General features: G+C 39.9%; 1 protein-coding gene across 6 annotated transcripts in view; it reads left to right on the forward strand.

Annotated features, from left to right (window-relative positions):
- The window catches only part of LOC130273722 (cadherin-6-like), a 445,459-nt gene that overhangs the window by 410,197 nt on the left and 20,721 nt on the right, over positions 1-14,541 (forward strand). For all 6 annotated transcript variants that reach the window (XM_056520967.1, XM_056520970.1, XM_056520971.1 and 3 more), the window contains 2 exons: positions 5,312-5,429; positions 5,531-5,782. In XM_056520967.1, the coding sequence (XP_056376942.1) occupies positions 5,312-5,429; positions 5,531-5,782 (370 nt within the window). The remainder of the gene's footprint in view (positions 1-5,311; positions 5,430-5,530; positions 5,783-14,541) is intronic.

Genomic DNA, 14,541 nt, shown 5'->3' on the forward strand with positions numbered 1-14,541 from the left:
CCCTCACCTGTCTCCTGCGCGTCCTCCGATTGTCGATTGATTGCTCTAAGCCTGAAATCCAGGCTTGAGCAATCAACCGCCAATGACACTGATCCCTGCCATTGAATGCAATGGCAGTGATCAGTGTATTGAATCAGTGTACTGCATGTTATAGTCCCCTATGGGGGCTATAACATTGCAAAAAAAAGTTTAACAAAAAAAAAAGTTAATAAATGTCATTTAACCCCTTCCCTAATAAAAGTTTGAATCACCCCCCTTTTCCCATAAAAAAAAAAACTGTGTAAATAAAAATAAACATATGTGGTATCGTCGCGTGTGTAAATGTCCGAACTATAAAAATATATTGTTAATTAAACCACATGGTCAATGGCGTAAGTGCAAAAAAATTCCAAAGTTTCAAATAGCGTATTTTTGGTCACTTTTTATACCATTAAAAAAATGAATAAAAAGCAATCAAAAAGTCTGATCAAAACAAAAATGGTACCGATAAAAACTTCAGATCACGGCGCAAAAAATGAGCCCCTTACCGCCCCGTACGTGGAAAAATAAAAAAGTTATAGGGGTCAGAAGAGTCCAATTATAAACATATACATTTTCCTGCATGTAGTTATGATTTTTTCCAGAAGTGCGACAAAATCAAACCTATATAAGTAGGGTATCATTTTAATTGTATGGACCTACAGAATAAAGAGAATGTGTCATTGTTACCGAAAAATGTACTGCGTAGAAACAGAAGCCCCCAAAAGTCACAATATTTAGTTTTTTTCTTCAATTTTGTCGCACAATGATTTTTTTTTCCGTTCCGACATAGATTTTTTGGGTAAAATGACTGATGTCATTACAAAGTAGAATTGGTGGCGCAAAAAAAAATAAGCCACCATATGGATTTTTAGGTGCAAAATTTAAAGGGTTATGATTTTTAAAATGTATGGAGGAAAAAATGAAAGTGCAAAAATGGAAAAACACTATGTCCTTAAGGAGTTAAAGTGAGTCTGTAGTGTTCCCTCCCATGACGTTTCTCACATGATTGCACCAGCTACTTTGCATAGATTTGGCCAGTGCTTCATAGGGCCTTGTGGCTGCTAGGCTATTACCTTTCATGAAATCTGCTTCCAACTACCCTAAGTCATGAGCAAGTGCATCACCTAACACGAGTACAAACTTAGACCGCAAAGCGATCACACATGGCGTGGAATGTACTTACATAGTCCTCCTGGCACTGTCTGGAAACCAATGTGGCAAAACATTATACAAGAGACCTAGCTTGCCGCTATGACGTGCTGGGGCAAGTCAGGCCACTAGCCAGGAGAATGATCGCAGGAGGAGACAAGGAGAGAGGGACTGAAATGTAGGTGAAGCAAATTGAGGATGGGCTGTTTTCCATCACTTTCTACCCAGTGCTACAGATCACATGAAAGTATATGACAAAAAAAAGAATGTTTGCTATCTGGAATACCCCTTGCAACTGTAACTGGCCTATGTTTCAAGAGCCCAGTAGTCCAACAATGTCACCCTAAGTCTCCTCAGCCCACTAGTTCCTTAGGACTGGGACATTTAGTCTATGGGAAATCCAACCTCTGCCTTTGTCACCGGTCACTCACTTTTCCATACATAGACCATACATAGCCTACACAGACTGTCTAGATATAGATAGATTTTACAATGTGACCCAGTATATGTCAGTGGCTGTAAGTGATAACAGTCTTTGTACAGCTGTGTGCATGTTTAATGTTTTGCTTTGTCCAATGTGTGTGCCTGTTTTGTGTGCTATGCTTGTCTTCTTGGGTGTTGTGGTAGTGTGATTTTTGTGCTGCATTGGTTTAAAGGGGTACTCCGGCGAAAACCTTTTTTCTTTTAAGTCAACTGGTGGCAGAAAGTTAAACATATTTGTAAATTAATTCTATTAAAAAATCTTAATCCTTCCTGTACTTATTAGCTGCTGAATACTACAGAGGAAATTCTTTTCTTTTTGGAATGCTCTCTGATGACATCACAAGCACAGTTCTCTCTGCTGACGTTATTATAATAACGCTTTATTTATTGTTGTCCTTAGTGGGATTAGAACCCACGTCCCAGCACTGCAAGGCAGCAGTGCTAACCACTGAGCCACCATGCTGCCCTTAGCATACATCTGCTATGCATGGTTGCTAAAATGGACAGAGATGTCAGCAGAGAGCACTGTGCTCGTGATGTCATCAGTGTTCCAAAAAGAAAGGAATTTCCTCTGCAGCATTCAGCAGCTAATAAGTACTGGAAGGATTAAGATTTTTTAATAGAAGTAATTTACAAATATGTTTATCTTTCTGCCACCAGTTGATTTAAAAGAAAAAAGGTTTTCACCTGAGTACCCCTTTAATGTGTTCCCGGTTTCTGAGTAGCTATGGGGGAGATTTTTCAAAACCTGTGCAGAGGAAACGTGGAGTAGTTGCCCATAGCAACCAAAAATATCACTTATGAAAAGGCCTCTGAAAACTTTTTCTCTGCACAGGTTTTCATAAATCTCCCAAATGGTCTTTTACAGAAGGGCTGAGTGGGTGAAAGAGATCATGTTATACACCATGTGAGTTCATAGAACCAGAAAGTACTTAAAGGGGAACTCTGGTGGAAAACAAATGTTTTCAAATCAACTGGTGCCAGAAAGTTAAACAGATTTGTAAAAAAAAAAAAAAAAGCTTCTATTTAAAAATCTTAACCCTTCCAGTACTTATCAGTTGCTGTATACTACAGATATACTTCAGAGAAATTTGTTAAGTTCTTTCCAGTCTGACCACTGACCACAGTGTTCTCTGCTGACACCTTTGTCCGTGTCAGGAACTGTCCAGAGCAGGAGAGGTTTTCTATGGGGATTTGCTTCTAATATGGACAGTTCATGACATGGACAGAGGTGTCAGCAGAGAGCACTGTGGTCAGACTGGAAAGAACTGCACAATTTGCTCTGTAGTATAAAGCAGCTGATTAGTACTGGAAGGATTAAGATTTTTTTAATAGCAGTAATTTACAAATATGTTTAAAGGGTACCTCTCATCAAAAAAACTTTTGATATATTATAGATTAGTGTATGCAGAATAACTTCACAGTTGCATGTTATTAAAAAATCTGCTTCTTTCTATTTAATTTTCCACTTTGAAGAAGTGACCAATAGGGGTCTCCCTACCAGTCCTGGCAGCAAGCATTTCAGACTCATGCTGGAGTCCTAAACACCACGAGCTGCCAGTCTGCTTTGTTCACAAAGGAGAACACTCAGAGCTGCCAGCCTGCTTTGTTCACAGCCTGTTTGGCTGTGAACAAAGCAGGCTGGCAGCTCTGAGTGTTTAGGACTCCAGCACGAGTCAGAAATGCTTGCTGACAGGACTGATCGGGAAAAATACAATAGAAAGAAGCATATTTTTCATTAACATGCTATTGGAGAGTTATTCAACATTCATTAATCTAAAATATATCAAAAGTTTATTTGATGAGAGGTACCCTTTAAGTTTCTGGCACCAGTTGATTTGAAAACATTTGTTTTCCCCTTGTTTCCATCGGAGTCCCGCTTTAAACTCTACCCCCTTCCCACCCTCCTACCTGGTTTGCCACTTTGGAGGCTCTTGATGCAACTATAGTAACTATTGGCGCTCTAAGGCCCCTTTCACACTATAAAATTCATCCGTTTTAAAGATCCATTTGACGTTCTGTTATGAAAACCCAGAAAATCGTCCGTTAAACGGCTCTTAAAAAATCCCATACGGCCTTAGAAAATCCCATTATTGTTTATGGGATTTGTACATTATCAGGTTATTGCCTGTTATTAATAATGGACATTATTACTATCTTCCGTCACAAAATAACGTCCGTTATTAATAACGGGCTATAACGGGTTAAAACGGATAATGTACAAATCCCATAGACTATAATGGGATTTTCTAACAGCCGTATGGGATTTTGTAACTGCCGTTTAACAGACGATTTTCTGGGTTTTCATTACGGAACATCAAACAGATCTTTAAAATAGATGAATTTTATAGCGTGAAAGGGGCCTAATAGAGACATTCTCTTTAAGAAACTTTCACATATAGGTCCAGATTTATCAAACTGTGTGAGAGAAAAAGTTGAGAGATGTTTCCACAGCAACCAATCACAGCTCAGGTAATGAGCGCTGGTAAAGTGAAAGTGGAGCTGTGATTGATTGCTATGGGAAAATCTCTCTATTTTTTCTCTCACACAGTTTGATAAATCTGGGCCTAAGTTTCTGATAGTTTCTTTAACTTTTGTACTGACCTTTTAAATCAGATTATTTTATATTGTGTCCAACAGTATAAAAGATGGTATAGTCTGAAAAGAAGATGAAGTGGAGGACTCCTGACTGAGCAGTCAAGCATGCCTCCACCATAGCTGTGCACAACAACTTAAAGGGGTATTCCAGGCAAAAACTTTTTTTTATATGTCAACTGGCTCTGGAAGGTTAAACAGATTTGTAAATCACTTCTATTAAAAAATCCTTCCAATAGTTATTAGCTTCTGAAGTTTTCTGTCTTACTGCTCAATGATGGTGTCACGTCCCGGGAGCTGTGCATGATGGGAGAATATCCCCATAGGAACTGCACAGCTCCCGGGACGTGAGTCATCAGAAAGCAGTTAGACAGAAAACAACAACTCAACTTCAGAAGCTAATAACTATTGGAAGGATTAATATTTTTTAATATAAGTAATTTACAAATCTGTTTAACTTTCCGGAGCCAGTTGATATATAAAAAAAAGTTTTGGACTGGAATACCCCTTTAACCTCCATTGAAACTCATGCACACCTGACAGTATGTGTATAGACAGGTTGGGAGCTGTAAGGTGAACATGAGTTTGTCTGACAGCTATCTAATGAGTGTAGCCAGCTCCAAAGATAGGCTAATGTGTACGCCAAAAATAATGACTATGTTACGGTCCATTTTTTCATAATATACAGTAAATAAATGGGAAATGGATGGCATTTGTTAATGTGTATTTTTTCTCCTAAAAAACTTACATAAAAATATGTAAAACAGAAACAAAAATGTGGTGTGGATGTAGAATGTAGCATAAAAAAGAGTTTAAAAAAACCCTCATACCTCAAAGGTCTTGGCTGCAGAATGGGAAATGTTTGTGCACATCATATCCTTGCAATATTTGTTAATATTCCTTATCATTGGTTGAGATGTAACTAAACATTCAGCTAGCAGCCTTTGTTTCCAAAAATCTGCACATGGTGATCGAATAGTGCAATTACTTTGTAGTAAAATTTTCCGAGAGATCATCCTGTTTTTGTTATTATATTCACCTATGTCAATCCCTTTCCTTACAGAGAATACACACTGTTAGTGCAATTGATAAGGACGATTCTTACAGTGGACTCCAGTTTTCGTATGCACTAGCTAATCCAGCAGCACATAGTACAAACTTTACAGTCAAAGACAACAGAGGTAACTAAATATATATGTGTGTGTTTGCGTGTCTGTTTTTTTATTTTTTTTGTGCGCCTATAAAATTCTTAATTTTCTCATATTGTCGCTTTGGTTTTTAGATAACACAGCTAGTATTTACACACGGAGAAACGGATACAGCCGCCATGAGATGAATACATACTTACTGCCAGTGATTATTTCAGATTATGGTTATCCAATACAGAGTAGTACTGGCACTCTGACTATCCGTGTCTGTGCCTGTGACCACAAGGGTAACATGCAGTCCTGTACTGCTGAAGCTCTAATCCATCCCACAGGTTTGAGCACAGGAGCCTTGATCGCCATTCTCCTCTGCATAATTATACTGCTAGGTAAGTGATATTAAAGGAATTTATCAAAATTCTCATATTTAAAACTCACATTTTCACGTTACTTAGTTCTGAAATTATAGAGGGGTGTTCCCCATTTGGAATCCACATTTATGTGGCAGATGACCCAGGACATTCAGAATTCCACAATAGCTCATTGGTCTCAATAGGAACGTTGTAGTTTTTACTTTCACTACAGTAAAAAGTGTAAACCTTGCTGCCAAGTTCCCATATAAATTACAGTGCAGCTGATCCCTGGAGGACAAGCTCTGATCAATTTATCATTGGAAGAATTGTTTCACAAAGCAACACTTTAAAATATTTTGGTTGTTTGTGTCCGTATCAAATATCCACATGACTTACAGATACAGTTGAATACAATGGGGAAGCTGAAAGCCATTGGCTCTCTGCCCACCTTGCACCCTCATTGTCTGCAACCTATAAGACTTGACATGGACCAGAATAGGCCTATAGCCTGAGATTCAGCTTGGAGTACTTATCTACAGTATGTGTTGACAACTAAGGGGCACTATAGATGTGTGGGAACACTATAACTCTGTAAGGGCAGTAAATGAGGCTGTAAGGGGGCACTTTGTGGTGGTGACTAAGAGGGTCATTTCACTGTGTTTGGGCACTGTTACTGTGTGCAGGTGCAAAGGGAAGTACTGTTACTGTGTTGAAAAATAAAGGGAGTACTATTACGGCGTCAGGCACAAAAATAAGCACTAGCAGATGCATCCTCTGCTTAGCAAAACGGCTATAAAATACACAGTCAGCCCTGCCTGTCCTGTAAGCGTGTGTTCTTTCCCGACACAGTGGCGCAGGCTGTACAGTACACCAGTCTTTACTGGGCACAAAATGTAGATGCCAGGGTTTGGGGAGAAAAGTTTCAAAGCTAATCTGAGAAAAGTATCTTTCTTCTTGATATGCAGCAGCCACATCTGCTAATTGTAATAGTGGCTATGTAAATGGAGTGTGTGCACAGTATGCATTGGCCATAGTTCTTAGGGTTCATTCACATTTCAGAATCTCCACCCCGCTCCAGAAATTTTGGGGAAAGATTTCATTTAGGACCACTCAAAAATGTGCCATGTCCATAGACAGCAATGCATTTTTTGACAGGATTCCGCTAACAGAATTAGTCTGGGATCCATAATTTCCACTGCAGAATATCCACCGCTGTAATTCCATAGTGTGAAAGGTGCAGCAGAATCCCATTAAAAACAATAGGGGGTGCTGCACCGTATTTTCCGCAGTGGTGTTCTGCTTGCAAAATACTTAGTATGATTGGGTCCTTATACTGTACCCTACTGACATGTTAATCTGGTGGATATCATTTGCCTCTAAAAATGTTTACACTTTGTATGTAAAACACAGAAAATTGAAATAACAGTGCATTACAAGGCAGTGAAGATCATCATATGTTTATGTCAGTCAGTACTAGAGATTGCAATCAGGTTTTTAACTATAAAATATTCTTTCTACATAGACAAGTTTCTTCACGTCTGATTTTGCACTACTACTTTACTATTATTTATTATTTTTGGAATGTTTTAATATTTTTTTCTACAATAACCATTTTCAGGCACACAACAGTAATTACAAGCATGCCATTTAGCTGTGTGGGCATGCTGGGAGTTGTGGTAATGCTAGAGCAAGTGGAACTTTTTCACAATAGATCTGGCCTAACTACAAATCCAGGCATGCTCAGACATCCAAATGGCATGGCAGTATTTTAAAATGTGGCCTCCATCTGCTGGATAACTATAACTCACAGCATAGCCTTGGCTATGTACGTATGGAGTTGCACATATGCAAGAGCAGGAAGCACACAGCCCTCACCTCCTTCTGCTGCCACTGCCAGACTGAATCACAGTGCAACAAATTATGTTGATACAGAAGATTAAAATGTCGCAGCTGCTGCCCTTGACACTGATGACGCAGCCACATGCCACAGGTAACCCAATAGTTATTCCTGACATGCACCCACTCTGCCCTCCACTCAGGGCAACAAAATAAAAGAGCGTCTGGGTGGCAACCCTACACACAGACACACACATATTCACACAGGGTTGATAAAAAAAACTTCAGCTATTAATATAAGGGAAAACTTTTCTGCTTTAAAAAATTCTTTTGTAAGCAGGTTTCCCGGATTTTGCTTACATGCGATTTATTTATCAAGGTCGTGCGACTATTTGATAAATAGGTCGCACGTAAGCAAATGTAAGTTTAAAAAAATTGTCATATAAAAGCCATACGTTTGAAAAGAATGATCTCCTTCTAGATGTTTTTATTTTCTAATCTTACACAATCCCTTTACCGACTACATTACCAATAACTACAATCTGCTGCATTCTGTAATTGGCTGGTGAAGTCTCATTTCTGTATTGAGACACAAGGGTGGGATACTGCGTGAATAGTTTTTTTCATGTGTAGATTTACATTGTAAATATACAGTACACTACATAGAGGATAGTCACTTTAATTGAATATCACCTGGGTTGAATATGTTGAGAATGAAAGAATTGATTATAAAGGAAGCCTTTGTTCCATCACAGAACATTAGATAATTAGATGGATGGTGAATGTTGATTTCATTGCCATGACATTGTTTTTTTTATCATGCCCTTGAATACCATTATACGTGTTATTTACCAACAATGACATAATAGGCACCATTTCTTTTTTTCTACAGTATTTATTTACGTTTTTACCTACGCTTAGGGCACAACCCTAATGGGACAGATCAATGTAGCTTTATTTCTTAGGATTATAGAACCAGCAGAGCAAGTCAAGTGATGGTGTATTTCACCCTATAATGATTTTCTGCTGCATTTTTAGTTTCTGTTAGGTCTTTCTTAAATTCCTTCTGCTGTTATAAAAAGCCTATACACATTGCATACCTTTATTTCACAGTCAAAATCAAGGCATATGATTGGTAGAGTAGATGCTAAATTGTAACTCTGCCTTTCATTTCCCAGTCACTAGCTCCTGATCTAAGCTTCGACAGTCAAGAACTACAAATAATATGTAGTGGCTATCAGATGGAGAAAAATAAATCAAAGAGCTGATCATGTTACTGTATAAATGGAGAGGACACAAAATGACATTTATAGATATGGAAATGCACCAGCTCATACGAAAGGACTATCCTAGATAGTAAACAATTAATAGTTCCCCAAATTAAAGTGCTAGCATACTGTGCTGCAACTCATTTACTATCAGATTCTCCAACACCAGTTCTCTTAGTAAGCAAGGGAAGGACTGAGAGCTTGTAGAAAACTGTATGATCACTTGTTATTTATTATACGATGCTCACTTAATCTATAGTATGTACACATTCTTTATGTTGTCAGAATGAGCCACATGATCTCATTTATCTTATTAAGGTATAAACCTACAAGTGCTAATTTCAAGGAGGCCAATTAACCTAAATGTAATTTGAGTTATGACAGTAAACAGAAGTCTCTATTGGTGAGCCACGCCATACAGATGTTTACCTGACAAGAAATACAGGGCATGATAGATGTTCCTCCAATAGCGTACTCATTATTACATTTATATCCTCTTCTAACACCTTTTAATATGCTAGAATATCATCTTTTTTCTTGAAATATAACACCATAGGTTTAATGCAGATTGATATTGCCCAAAAGAACTGCTGAAGCTTTTGAATACAGAAATGTGCCTACACTATCAAATCAGTTTAACTTACAAATGTAAGGCAAACGGTTCCATGTATGGTTAATGGCCAAGCACTGCTAAGAAAGAGTAAAGGAATGTATTAAAGATACATTAAATATAAGACATACAAAATCAATAAATTCTTTTGTTAATATCCTCTTTTCCTTTGATTATATTCTACTCTATATTGTCAAATATATCCCATATTACAAACAAAAATGAAAGAAAAATAACATGTGACATGAATAAATCTTTGTTCTGTACTGTCTTTCCATACTACTATCTCTTGCTTTTAGGCAACTTTCTGATAAAGGAGATCATTATTAAATATTCAGCTTGGAAACTTGGTTGCAGCATACTCCCATTGTTTTCAACAAAATTATGCTGCATTGTAAACATGGCAGAATTTCCAATTCATTGTCAATTCTGTCTGTAAAATCTGCTCATAAATGCATTACCATCTATGGAAACAGTGCACTACCATACTGTCCTAGCACCTGCTCATTGTGCCTATGCCCACAGCATGCAGAATGTCTACCGATAAATATTTGTAGCGGACATTCCAACATGTGATTAGGTCCTTATTCTCTGCAGGAGTCCTCAGTCTGCAGATCCAGTTTGGGTAAGTTGATCTCCTGTTTACTTGTATCATTCTGTGGAGTCCTGAAGTCCATTTTCTGTGGAGTCCTAAATTGGAATTTCTGCGGCAGAGAAATTTGGCACAATGCAGCAGAATTCCAATGAAAACAATAAGAGTCTGCTGTAACCAAATTTCTGACTGTGGGGTCTAATGGGGAAGGTGCTCTGAAAATTATGGAACATAGTCACTAGCTAACTACAATGAGCTCCATGCAGGCCATAGTAATGAATGTGTCCATGCCTGTCCTGTTTCTGTCCATGCACACATATGATTGCAACCAATTTGCACTTTAGAAATCATATCTGTGCCATGGAGGCACTAATCGTGATGTGAACACGGCCTTATTTCTCAACTTTCTGCTGCTTCATTCTGGCCACTTAGTCTAATATGCTGATACATCCTGTTGCTTCGAGAAAAATGTTTAGCAATCTCCTAACTATCATTGAAAACAGGATTACACTGAAAAGGACACCTAGATATAGAGAACATACTGAACATACTTACCTAAAAGTAACATACTTGCTTAGAAACAGGGCTGGTGTAAGGATTTTTGCCACCCTAGGCAAAAGCTTGTTTTGCCGCCCCCTTGACTCTGCCCATTGTCCCACCCTTTGACACGCCCCACCTTACTACTGGAGTGACACACTGTAACAAGCCCCCTTCTCATGTAATTATCTTACTACTGGGGAGACACACTGTAACAAACCTCCTCCTCATGCTGCTGGCTGAGCGACTGTTTTTGATGCTGGTTGTCTAACTTTCTTGAAGCAGGCAGAGCGGCGCCCCTCATCAAGAGGCTGCTCTAAGTGACTGCCTATTTTGCCTATAGGCAGAGCGGGCCCTGCTAGAAAATATTCCCAAGTCAATGAGTCAGCTGCATACTATTGTGTCTTATGACCCACGTGACAGCTGTAAAGCATTTCTTAAACTGCTTATAAAAGAACAAACAGGAGCACAGGCATTATGGTTGCCCCCATACTGTACAAATATGAAATATAAACTTTACAATCAGAATATAGAAACAGATAAAAAAAAAAAAAAAAAAAGAATGTCTCAGTATCTGTTTCTGAGTTTATCTTTACTAGTTTGTGAAAAGCCAATGTGTCACTTTGGCCCTGATTTACTAAGAGTGGAGTGTAGTTTTCTTTGTGGGTTTTAATTCCCTACAATTATTTTCCACAGTATTTATTTACTTAGCTTTCCCTACATTTTCCACTTCCCCTACATTTAGCTTTTTTTACACATGCTCTGATCTGTAGGGTTTTCCTCAGCTCAAATCGACCACATTTTCTGTGGAAACCTTAGTAAATATGTAGGTTTTTTTGTGAAAATGTCGGAAACACGCCCCTTTTGTGTGACCACACCCCTTTTCCCCTGCAGGCACACCCTTTTTTTGGGCTTTCTCAGTAAAATGGAGAGATGGTCGGGTTTTTCATTTCTGGCGAAGACAGAATTCAGGCACAGACAGAATTCTGGCACAGACAGAATTCTGTCGCAATGTGACAAAATTTGGGCTCAAATTCTGGCGCAGACAGAATTTCTGGCCCATTGCGCCTGATTCTGGCACACAACCCAACAAAATATGTTGGGTTTGCAATAGTAAATCAGGGCCTATATGTCAATATTCCCACAAGTTTTAATCTGGTTGTAGTGTATGCTCATGCTCACCCTAACACTTAGTAACAACAAGAGCAGGCCAACAGAAACATAGAACATAGAAACATAGAATATGTCGGCCGATAAGAACCATTTGGCCCATCTAGTCTGCCCAATCTGAATCCTATCAATAGTCCTTGGCCCTATCTTATATGACGGATAGCCTTATGCCTATCTCTATCTTATATGAAAGATAGCCTTATGCCTATCCCTATCTTATATGAAGCATAGCCTTATGCCTATCTCTATCTTATATGAAGGATAGGCTTATGCCTATCTCTATCTTATATGAAGGATAGCCTTATGCCTATCCCTATCTTATATGAAGGATAGCCTTATGCTTATCCCATGCATGTTTAAACTCCTTCACTGTATTTGCAGCGGCCACTTCTGCAGGAAGGCTATTCCATGCATCCACTACTCTCTCAGTAAAGTAATACTTCCTGATATTACTTTTAAACCTTTGTCCCTCTGGGGCGTGACCTGACCAGCGAGCTGAGGGGACGCATATCGGAGTAACTCCCGCTCCGAGCCTGTGATTTTAGCCTCCTGTCCAGTTTCCTGAATCCCTGCTTACCCGCATATCGTTAGAATCAGCAGAACCGAGCAGGCCCGCAAATGGGACCGCTCTCCCATAGAGTGGCTCCAAGACTTTGCACGAGACGCCAGCCAAGATGGTGCCCGCGGTCCTGAGGAGGGAGGAGAGCCTGAGATGGATGCTGTGGCCTCTGGCTTGCAGGCTGTGTCAGAGCTGGAGCCGCTCCTGACCTCACGCTGAGCAAGTCGGCTCAACTTCTACATGCTATAACGTCTTGCCAGACTACGCTGAACAGTAAGCTGGAGGAGGTGAAAGTTGCTGTGGGCCTGTTGCAGCCGGACATGCAGACTCTGAGCGGGTGCTTAACTGAGGCGGAGGACTGGGTGGCGACTTTGAAGGACACTGTAGCCCCACTACCTAATGCTGTGTCGGCAGTCCCAACTAGAGCTATGCCGCCAGAATAACGATGACCTAGAGAATAGACTGAGGCAGAATAATGTCTGGATTATCGGACTGCCGGAAAGGGCGGAGGGTCAGTCACCAGCTGCATTTGTGATTTATTTTCTAACGCGCCTCCCCTTCTTTATCTTTCTTCCTCCCTATCTACATATTTTGCTTTACAGGTATTTTTTCCTTGTTATGTTATATCCTGGGTGGGTGCGATGGACATTATGGATGGAACTGCCTGTTACTCCTACACCACCGCTTGTTTCTCTTTTACTGTTATGTGTGGCCCCTGTATATCCATCTTCCTTCCCCGATTTCTTTATCCCTGCAATGAGATGGTGTGGGGCAGTTGGGTATCTTACATGTATGACATCACCAGTTTTACCCCATATTATAGCCACTTCCATTTGTTATCCTATCTGAGGTACTAGTGCTTCTTTTAGGAAGCCCAACGTTCGCTAAGCCAAACTTTTTTTGCACTAATTATACGACAGTTCCTGCTCAACTGTAATATTGAGCTCTCATGCCTTACTATTTGTGGAGATGTATGTTTTGATTTTAGGAGTAGAGATCTACTGTGGTTTACTTTACCCTCCCCTTGTAGGGATGTGTACATACATGTAACATGTAAAAGATGGGTGATTGTTCTGTAATGTCATGGAATGTGCGGGGGATGGGTGCTCCTAAGAAACAGGTCCTAGCTTTCTCACATATATGTAAATTTAACCCGCAAATCGTGTGCTTGCAAGAGACACACTTGGTGTGTGAGTGGTGTCACTTGCTTAATAAACCATGGGCCGAGTGGCAAGCCCATTCTTCTCACACATCTTTTTCCTGGGTGTTTCCATTCTGGTACACCGATCTCTGAGATGGGAACCGATTACTACACCCATTGACCCACATGGGCGGTATATTTTTGTCCATGCATATGTAAATAATGACCCGTTTGTTCTTATGGGCATCTATAACCGCGCCCTCCCCTGCCTCCTTGCACATCGTCCATCGGGCAGCAACATTTGCAGCTGCTTACCGGCAGCTAAATGTATGTGTTTTGGAGATTTTAACATGGTGCCCCAGGGTGACATAGATAGGCACGGAGCAGGGGTGGGAACTCCATCCTCATTATCCTCTCCCTTGACTTTATTGATGTCTAAATTAGGGTGGGTGGATGTATATAGAATATATTTTCCCCATAGTCACCAGTACTCATGTTTTAAATTGGGACATAATGCTCTCTCCCGCATAGATTTAGCATTTGGGAACCTGTCTCTCTTGAGTATTGTTTTGGAGATCTCCTATAAACCAAGGGCGATCTCGGATCACTCCCCCTACTTGGTAGGCTATCCCTGACCTCGATAACCACCCCCCGTAGATGGAAGGTACACCCCTTCTGGTTACAGCTTCTGGGCCTGGTAGATAGGATTCCGGATCAGCTACAGGAATTTTTGGAAGCCCATGTGAATCACGGGGACCAGGGTATCTTATGGGAAACGCTAAAGGCTTACTTAAGGGGCTGCCCTAAATCTAGTATTTCCTGTCTAAAACAAGAATCTTCCCGCACTGAGGAGGACTTGGCATCTAGATGTTCAGAGCTAGAGTCTAGATATATTGCTGACTCCACGGACACTAACAGGGATGTCTGGTTGTCAATGGGTAGACTATATATGCAACACTTAAATGAGAGGATGAATAGGAAACTCTTTTTTTACCAAACAGTTTTACTCTGACCAGTCAAGGAAACTATTGGCCCATATTGATGATTTGCTCAGAAACGGGAGAGGTATTGATTGCCACTGA

Source organism: Hyla sarda, chromosome 5 (genome assembly GCF_029499605.1).
Source record: "Hyla sarda isolate aHylSar1 chromosome 5, aHylSar1.hap1, whole genome shotgun sequence".
Classification (NCBI taxonomy): Eukaryota; Metazoa; Chordata; class Amphibia; order Anura; family Hylidae; genus Hyla; species Hyla sarda.